The following is an 8,640-nucleotide window of genomic DNA, read 5'->3' on the forward strand; positions in this document are numbered from 1 at the left end:
ATACACAGGGTAGAGGCTGAACCATTCTAGGCCAATGAAGGGTCCCAATGGCTTCCCAGCTGGGCAGAATTTCACCTCTGCATGCCCACGTCCTCAACCTTGTAAAGCAAAGCTGGGGGAGCAACTAACCAGAAACTTCCTCAGGGTACATTCCCATGTTCTACCAGTTTCACTGCAGGGCACCCCCCCCCCCAATGTCAAAACCCAGCTGGTTAGAAAAGAACCTCAACAAGCCCCAACTGGAACCCAATCCCATGTATCCCATGTGGATTAGTTAACTAAATTACTTATTCTTATACTCAAAGCCAGGGTTGGCCCTGCCATGCCCATCAGAACTCCAAAGCCAACGGGGAACACGAAATCCTCACTGCCTCCCTCCCTGTGCGGTGTTACCACCCAAGCTGTGCAAACACAATCACCCTCTACAGCAGAGCCTCACCGGGTGACAGGACACATTTGCACAAAGCCTGCCGCCCCAGGCCAGTTTCAACAATTCAGGGGCAGACCCGGGCTCCGCTTCTAGCTCCCATCAAGCCCCACCTGCTCCAGGCACGGGGCCAGATAAAATGGTAGGGCAAAAAACATGACATTTTGCTAAGGAGCCAAGGGCAACAACTCTCAAAGCACAAGAACCCTCCTGTGGCCACAGTGGAGCGGCCAGACTGGGAAGCAAAACCGGAGGCAGGGGGTCACTGGAAAACTAGTTTTATTGAGATCCCACCAGCTGCACAATCTGCTCCTGACGTTAAGCTCCTTCTTCCTTTGCAATTCGGTCTTTCTTAAGTGGTCCCTGTGGAGAGGCGCAGGGGGCAAGGTTAGAGGGGGAGGAAAGAAGCTCGGCACGAATCCCCCCACCTATGGAACCAGAGATCCTGCACTGTCACAAGCTCAGGACCCCCAGGAGCCAGTGCAGTTGGGCAGGCTGACGGGAGACATCCCCGGGGAACCATCCCAGCCCCAGCCAGAGGGCAGCAGGGTCCGGGTGCTCACCATGAATGCTTTCTTCTCCTCCACGGTCTGGAATCGGCCATGGCCAAACTTGGAGGTGGTGTCGATGAATTTAAGGTCAATCTTCTCCAGGGCCCGCCGCTTGGTCTGCACCAGCAAGGACTGTGGGCCAAGAGGGAAAGGTCAGTTACAGTTCACAGGCCCCTCATCTGCGAGGGCAGAGGATCGCCAGTCTCAATCACAGCCCCTCCAGAGCCAAGAGGAACCCCCTTCCCACACCACCTCTACTCTAGCTGGTCTTACCCAAGGATCTCCCCCTGGACGCCAGAGCGATGTAGGAAACACATGAAAACAGAAGCAAACAGCTGGGCCAGGCCAGACTGAAATTCCTCCTCCCAGAACTTCAAACCTCATATTCAAGGGAAGACCAAGCCCTGTCCCCCATTTCTTTGAACTCCCCTCAAGGAAGTGTGGCCCTGTGTCCACTATCGACTCTCCTCCACTGGAGGCCCGAGCCCCGCCTACACCCTGACCACCAGGAGGGGCCGCCAGCCTCACCTTGCGAAGAGTGAGCACTCGCTTCTTGGTTCCCACCACACAGCCTTTCAGCATGACAAAGTCATTGGTCACTTCACCATAGTGGACAAAGCCACCCTGGAAAGAGCAAAGCCATCAGATCAGGACAGAGCAAGTGTAAGGCTAGAGACTGAACAGACAACACACAGGACCTCCTTCAGATTCAGGTGCTCCCCTGCCACCTGCCGACCACAGGGCTGTTCTCAGAAGGAAGGCAGCAAGGAACGTTTCCGCAGTTGGACTCGGGCGCTGTGCCCAGCGCTCATTCCAGAGCCTCATCACTGAACAGCTGGGTCTGAGATCCCACTTCTCACCAGCCAGCCCCAACCAGGGCATTGAAGACGTGCCATTTACAAGAACAGACGGCTGGATACAGTCTGTAGGAGACCAGTTAACAGACTGAAAACAGCCTCGGTGAGTCAGCCAGGACACAAGAGCACCAGGGTCCCACCCCACAGGTGAGGTCTGGCGCAGATTCACAAAGAATGAGAAGGAAATCCCCGCCGGAGCCAGGACCTGAGGCTTTGAGAAAACAGTTCTCATTACTCACCAGAGGGTTGATGCTCTTGTCAGACAAATCATAATCAGTGGAAGCATTGTTCTTGATCAGCTTGCCATCCTTGATGAGATAGCCCTGGCCGATCTTGTAGATCTACGTAAGGGATGGACCGTAGAAACTTAAAAGGAGAGACAGACTCCAGGAAAGCAGCTATCACCTCAGTCCTAGTGATGGGGCACCCCAGGCTAGGAGCAGAAAGAAAGGCTGGCTGGGCCTAAAGATACCGCCACGTGTTGGGAGACAGTGGCCCCCCCAAAACCGCAAAGGAAAGGCCAGACGTGGCTCTCATCTTTGGTCACTCGAAGGGTCAGCTGCACCAGAACCACCTTTCGATGGCAGCTTGTAAACCACTGACGTCCACGAGCCAAAACCGTGCCCCATCACACAAGGTGAGCAACTCCGGTCCAAGTGCAGTCCGGAAGCTCCCGCACAACGGAGCAGTGCTAACAGGAAGTGGAAACTGCACTCCCAACACTGGGCTCGTCTCTCCCTTCCAGGTTTAAAGTCTCCACACGAACCCCCTTGGCACCTCACCTTCTTGTTGATCTCCGTGCGGTGATGGTAGCCTTTCTGCCCAGCCCGAGCCACAGAAAAGGCCACTCGGGCAGGATGCCAGGCCCCAATACAGGCCACCTTGCGCAGCCCTCGGTGGGTTTTGCGGGGTAGCTTCTTCGTGTGCCAGCGGCTGGTGACCCCTAGAAGACACAAGCTTGTTACCGGGGTGTCTAGAACACCTGCCAGTGGCCCTTTCCCACTGAGTGCCCAATTTGAGTTCACTCGACACTTGAGTATGGACAGTCAACACCCACATGGACTAGGTGAGCGAGGGACAGGAAGGCTTAACATACACGTGACCCTCTAACCCCTCTTATTCGCTCCAGTGGATCACCTGCCAAGACGTAAACCTGTTCTCAACTTAAGAGGCCTTGGAGAACCGGCCGTGCACTAGATGGGCACACGCGCACTTCACAGCATTCACCAAGTTCTACGCTGTCGGGGGCTGATCCAATTTCCGAGTCCCCTCCGCCTTCTGCAGTGAGCTCCAAACGTAAGGGTTCAGATGTATGGCCAGGTCACCCCCAGTCCTCCTACCTCCCTGCCACCTGACCACAGGGCTATTCCCAGAGACAAGGCAGGGAGGAAAGTTTCTGCCATCTTACTCATGAGATGCGCCCAGCACTCCTTCCAGAGCCTCATCGCCAAAGATCTGGACCTGAAACCGCATCTGACCACCACTCGGGCCGCTGCAAAGCTCACCTTTGTAGCCTTTGCCCTTGGTGACGCCGATGACATCGATCATCTCGTCCTGCCCGAACACCTGATTCACAGGCACCTGCTGCTCCAGCCTCTCACGGGCCCAGTCCAGCTTCTCGGCCACCGTGCCTCCGTTCACCTGGATCTCCATGAGGTGGGCCTTCTTCTGGCGTAGAGGGAGCAGGCGCATCTAGGAGGGAATCGATACGGCTCAGATACCTGAGCTTCAACTCTCCTCCGGTGGCAGAACAGTTTGGCAACCTTGAACCGCATGCTTCTCTACTGGCAAAAATGAAAAGGCTCCTTCCTGTATTAAAATCCCTACCGGGTACCGTTCCCCTTTTCAATTCTGATGCCGAAGTTCACCATCAGGATGGACTGACCCTTAATACACATGGGCCACACCAACACAAGCAGACCTAGCCAGATCCTGGGACCAACTAGCCCTATGTTCCTGATCATCATGCTTTCTGGTTGCTTCCAGTACTGCCCTCGTTTACCCTGGCAATCTATCTTGGCTCTACTGACCGTCAACAAGCCACTCACATTGTGGGAGAGTGGAAATAGCACCTCAGTCAAGAGATAAGCTGCAAAGTTACGGAAAAAAAGAATTCAAACCTAAAGCGTTTCGCTAAGAGTGGCCCAGTGCTGTCCTATGGAACTTTCTTCAGTAACGGACACACACTACAAATCTAAGCCAATATGGTCATTTTAACCCTACTGAAACTAAACAATTTAACAATCAGGGGCGTATACCCAGAATAATAACTCAAGCAAACTGCAGAGGACGTAGTCATTCTACAGCCAAAGGGTCACGGCAAGTCAGATTTGAAGCGCAAACAGCCAGTGACCTACTACTATTTTCAGTTAAGCATTTCACAATGTCAAAGAATCACTAGTTCTTTCCACCACTTTTCCTAAAATGGGGCACGGTTTCCCAAATAAAAAGCCTGGAGACACAGCGCCCTCTGTTGGCGACAGAAAAGCCAAGCCTTAGGCCTGGAGGAACCGGGCTGCCTTCTCAGGTTAATAGACTTAGGCTGGCCTTGGGAATCCAGGGCAGGTGGCGCACCGTGTCGCTGCATCACTTCAAGCAATCCCCAAGCTGCTCGCTGGCCCATCCATCGACAAGTTTAAGGACCTGGAACTAATCTTACCATCCCTCCAAAATCCCCACACAGTCCATTTGAGGTGAGGCGTCAAGTCAGAAGAGAACTAGGGGGCTCGGTTCAAGTAGGCCTCCGTCTCCCCAGACAGGAAGCACTGGCGCAGTCCCCCTCTTGTGCGTCCTGCCGAGCGCTCACCTGAGTGTGGGCGATGACGCGGATCACCTGGCAGTACTTCTTCATGCTGCTGAAGTCCTTCTCCAGCTGCTTCTTGCCGTCGTCATCCTGCCACTTCTTGCAGTACTTGGTGAAGGCCTTCTTCTTGGACTTATGCCTTCAGGAGCAGAGCAGAGTTGGGGAGGGGGCGGGGCGCAGGCCTTCATCACTCCTCCAAGGGGTGAGCGGAAGGCACGCTGGCACCACATAGGGATGGGGCTCATTGCCGGCTTCTAAGGAGCCTTTTCCACCGGCAAGCGGAGCCTGGATGGAGCTCATCGGGCAGAGCCGAGCGGAGCTGAGCAGAGGTCCACAAGATTAATACAAGTCACAAACATTCAAATACTCACGAATTCTTGCTCCGACTGAGCCATTAACCCGACCACGCTCCCAGACGGAGGACTGGGGGAGTTAGGCACTATCTCAGTCTCTAGCCCTACTCTCCGTACGTCCCAGCAACCAAAAGAACACGAGAACTACTGAGCTCTCCGTCAACACCCACTAAGCTGAACAGGAAGGTCTAGAGGTGCTGCTCAAGGTCTGTCCCCAGGAACTGTTCTGCTCAGGACACCAACTAAACCGGACGCCAGAGCAGTTCTAGTTCCTCCCCTGCTAGAGCGAAAACCCGCACAGGGCCCCTGACCCACAGAGCGCATAGCCTCCTCGTCCCTGTCCCTTACCAGTTCTTATAGAAGCGCCTTTTGCACTCATCACTGATGTGCTCAGCGAAGATGGTCTTAAAGGTACGAAGGCCTCGAGGGGTTTCCACGTAGCCCACGACGCCCACAACCACCATGGGCGGGGTCTCCACAATGGTCACAGCCTCCACGACCTCCTTCTTGTTCACCTCTGTGGAAGAGAGGGCGGTCAGACCGGAGGGGGACAGCCAGAGTCGCCGAGGGATTATGACGCTGCGTCTGCACGTGCCCACTTCAATTAAAGAAGGCAACGTGCTTGAGGTAACCAGGAAGTTTGCAGAAGCGGGGAACTTACCGGCAACCTGCACTCCCAGGGGCCAACTTCCTGCATGCGTTCTGTGTCTCTAACTCAAAAAAGTATCAGGACTCTAACGCAGTGCGGTTTTACTACTTTGCACTTCACAACCAGGGACACGGGCAGTATTCAGGCTTTTAGAGTTAAGGCTCACAGGGACGATCTCCCAAATTGGCATACTCCTATGCTGCGGATCTTTTAAAACTTACTCACGTTAAAGTTCCCGGACTTCAACACATCCCTCCACCTACAGCAATGCCAGCCATCTACAGCCCGAAACACCGATCCCACCAAGAGAGGGTCTGCCCCAACTCCGGTCCGTCCCCATCCTCGGCTCCTAACCACCACCCCCCACCAGCTCCGAGGATGCAGCCTGTACTTACTGGATCCTGGCCTGTCGACCTCTCGCACGATGTGAGTCATGCCGGCCTTGTAGCCCAAGAAGGCGGTGAGGTGGACGGGCTTTGAAGAGTCATCCTTGGGGAAGCTCTTCACCTTCCCACGGTGTCGGCTGCTGCGTTTCCGAGGCAAGAAGCCCAGGGACCCATGCCTGGGAGCGGAGAACTTCCTGTGAGACTAGGAGGAAACAACCCACGTTAGCACTCAGGCTCATCTAAGTAGCTCACTTCCGACGCCCAGCGTGCCTCAGTTGAACGCTGGGTCCACACCAGCGACCCCATGAATAAACATGCTAACGTGCGGGGCTGGATTCACTTGCTTAGAGGGCCACACATCCTAATCGAGTTCGGTCTTTGCCTCGAAACCTCATTTTGTAACCCAAGCAAACGTACTTTCTTAACAGGACAAAGACACACAAGGTGGGGGGGGGGGGTCATTAAAATCACTTCACACAGGTGGCTTTATGGTCGAGTCAGTAACAGTTTGACCACAAAGAGACTTCTGGGACAAGCAGCTGGCACTACAGGTTCCCCAGGCCGGACTGATAACACGTAGAGGCCACCAGAACCCGACAGAGCCAAATCAGAACGTGACAATCAGCACAGAGTCTCTGTCCGCCCGTCAATAAGTTCATCATCTGTGGTTCCTCGGAACTCCAGAGGCCTTACGGTTGTACGAACCGTCCCACCCATTTCAGCCCAAGGTCTCGGCACCCCTACCCCAGGCTCCCCTCCGGCGGGCTACATGGATGTCTGCACCTCCCAGGTTAGCACGACTAGTGCCCGACGAACCCACTCAAGAGCCTCCTGGCCTACGTGCTCAGACTCTAAACCGGATTAACACTAAATCGGGAAGGGCGAGATCCGGAAAATTATCTGGCACTTGAGAATTTTCGGGCTCGGGGCCTCCAAACCGGAGCCAGGCCCAAGGGCTTTCGCCAGCCGCCTGGCGGGCCCCAGGTCAAGCACAGGCCTCGGGTCTTTCCAGAAATAAGCCTGGTTGGGGATGTCGCCGAGTCCCCCATGCTCGTCGAGCAGGCCCCCGGCGCCCGCCGAGTTGGGATGGCGGCGATGCGCCGCGGATGGAGTCGTGCCGCCGCGCCAACAAAGAGGGGAGCGCCATGATAACACATACCATCCCGCCGCCGAATGCTGCCGGTAGAGGTCGGGGCTCTGCCGGCGAGCCATTTATAAAGCCCCGCCTGGCTCCGCCCCTTCCGGCGTGCGAGCGCGCGCCCGCGGCGGACGCCGGGTCGTGGGGCGGGTACGGGGCGCCCTTTCCACGCACGCTCGTCCTCGCCCAGAGTTCGTTCTGAGCTGGACGTCCGTTTCGGGGGCGGGGATTAGAGACTATACGGCGAGCGACTGGGTTCAAACTTAGCGAAGCGCAGGGAAACGTTGGCAGAGAATTGGGCGCAACGACCGTTCAGCGTTAGGTAGCTGCCAAGTTGGATGACACACGCCGTTACGCTGAAGCTAAATGGCCGCGTCTGGTTTTTTGGGGTTTTTTTTTTCATGTGAAATGCCGTCCCCTCCAGGATTGAATAACCCAGCTGTGGGTTTCAGCGCCCAAGCGCCTTCACACGTGACATCCCCTTTCCGTCCCACACAGCGGATCCGCGGTGTTGGCCGTTTGGCGGGCAACCGACTTGGGACGCGTTGCCCTGCTCCCACCCGTTCAGAGTTGGAGAGAAAAGACCGAAAACCGGGCCGCCTGACTCCCAACCCAGAGCTGCTTCCGCGACACCAACTTGCCTTTACTGCTTTCTGATTTCGGACACCCGTCCCTCAAGCCCCTTCTGGGCCATGACTCCGGGTGTCCAGGTGCTGTGGCCCGCGCTTGCTACTGATGGTCAGTGAGGCGACAAAACCGCGTCACGACCTGCGGTCACGGGTCCAGCTGCCCAACCTCCCTGACTCGCCCTTCCAGCCTCAGGAGCCCTTGCTGATCTCCGCCTGCCTCCCCCCCCCCCCCCCACGGTGACCCACGAGCTTCCTAATTGCTCCCCCTGCTTCCAGGCTTGCCTCTCGAAATCTTTTTAAGAATCACATGTTATCTTGTTACTTCCCGTGGCTCCCTGTTGTTTCCTGGGGATTAAGCATTAACTCCCGAGGCTGCCCCCCAAGGCCTGATACACCCTTTTTGCTGGGGGAGGGCACACACACTGTCACCCATACGTCACCTTGCACCTCCATCCCACCCGGTCCTGTTACTTGATTCTGGACCTGGCCATTGCACGCTCACACCATTGGTTAAAAAACCATTCATTTCATCTTCACACCATCCCTTGGGGGGTCGGGGTGGGGGCGGTGCCGATTTCCCTCACTGGAAATAAGATTTCCCTTATGGGAAATCTTTGGGGCCAGATGTGTTTCCAAACTCAGCATTTTTCATGTTTTAAATAAATCATGCAATATGGTGCACATACTTATGTAATCCTCCCCAAACTCTTTAATGAGACACATTAATTCTGTAAAAATATAGATACAGATATAGATACCTTCTTATGGAGTGGGATAAATATAAACGGCTTCACATCGGTTCAAGGCTGACTTTGCTGCCTAAAAAATTCGTCGGTTTGGTTTTTGC

At 55.2% G+C, this 8,640-nt stretch overlaps 1 protein-coding gene and 4 non-coding genes across 6 annotated transcripts; all 5 read right to left on the bottom strand.

Annotated features, from left to right (window-relative positions):
* Positions 1 to 689: 689 nt before the first annotated feature.
* On the bottom strand, positions 690 to 7,301 carry RPL3 (ribosomal protein L3). 2 transcript variants are annotated; one of them, XM_027070698.2, is made up of 10 exons: positions 7,186 to 7,301; positions 6,036 to 6,228; positions 5,340 to 5,508; positions 4,642 to 4,777; positions 3,341 to 3,527; positions 2,618 to 2,778; positions 2,075 to 2,176; positions 1,507 to 1,602; positions 991 to 1,110; positions 690 to 790 (listed from the first exon to the last, which is right to left on the bottom strand). In XM_027070698.2, exons 1-10 carry the CDS (start codon positions 7,186 to 7,188, stop codon positions 746 to 748), a joined length of 1,212 nt encoding a protein of 403 aa, XP_026926499.1. In that variant the 5' UTR covers positions 7,189 to 7,301; the 3' UTR covers positions 690 to 745. The 2 variants fall into 2 exon arrangements, with proteins under 2 accessions (XP_026926499.1, XP_026926500.1); XM_027070699.1 differs by having other exon boundaries at positions 7,182 to 7,253.
* On the bottom strand, positions 1,721 to 1,814 carry LOC113602918 (small nucleolar RNA U83B). Its single transcript, XR_003424446.1, has one exon. It is a non-coding gene; the product is annotated as a small nucleolar RNA U83B (small nucleolar RNA).
* LOC113602919 (small nucleolar RNA U83B) lies at positions 3,198 to 3,291 on the bottom strand. The gene has a single exon (XR_003424447.1). It is a non-coding gene; the product is annotated as a small nucleolar RNA U83B (small nucleolar RNA).
* Positions 4,778 to 4,832, bottom strand: LOC113602920 (small nucleolar RNA U82P). Its single transcript, XR_003424448.1, has one exon. It is a non-coding gene; the product is annotated as a small nucleolar RNA U82P (small nucleolar RNA).
* On the bottom strand, positions 6,630 to 6,693 carry LOC113602910 (small nucleolar RNA SNORD43). The gene has a single exon (XR_003424438.1). It is a non-coding gene; the product is annotated as a small nucleolar RNA SNORD43 (small nucleolar RNA).
* Positions 7,302 to 8,640: the final 1,339 nt, after the last annotated feature.

The sequence above is a fragment of the Acinonyx jubatus genome, chromosome B4 (assembly GCF_027475565.1).
Source record: "Acinonyx jubatus isolate Ajub_Pintada_27869175 chromosome B4, VMU_Ajub_asm_v1.0, whole genome shotgun sequence".
Taxonomy (NCBI): domain Eukaryota; kingdom Metazoa; phylum Chordata; class Mammalia; order Carnivora; family Felidae; genus Acinonyx; species Acinonyx jubatus.

Coding starts and splice junctions, on each gene's coding strand:
- RPL3 (XM_027070699.1), bottom strand. CDS start 7,238: ATGGCTCGCCGGCAGAGCCCCGACCTCTACCGGCAGCATTCGGCGGCG. Junction 5,509..6,035: donor GGTCGACAGGCCAGGATCCA/GTAAGTACAGGC, acceptor TCTCTTCCACAG/AGGTGAACAAGAAGGAGGTC. Junction 791..990: donor AGGAGAAGAAAGCATTCATG/GTGAGCACCCGG, acceptor GCCTCTCCACAG/GGACCACTTAAGAAAGACCG.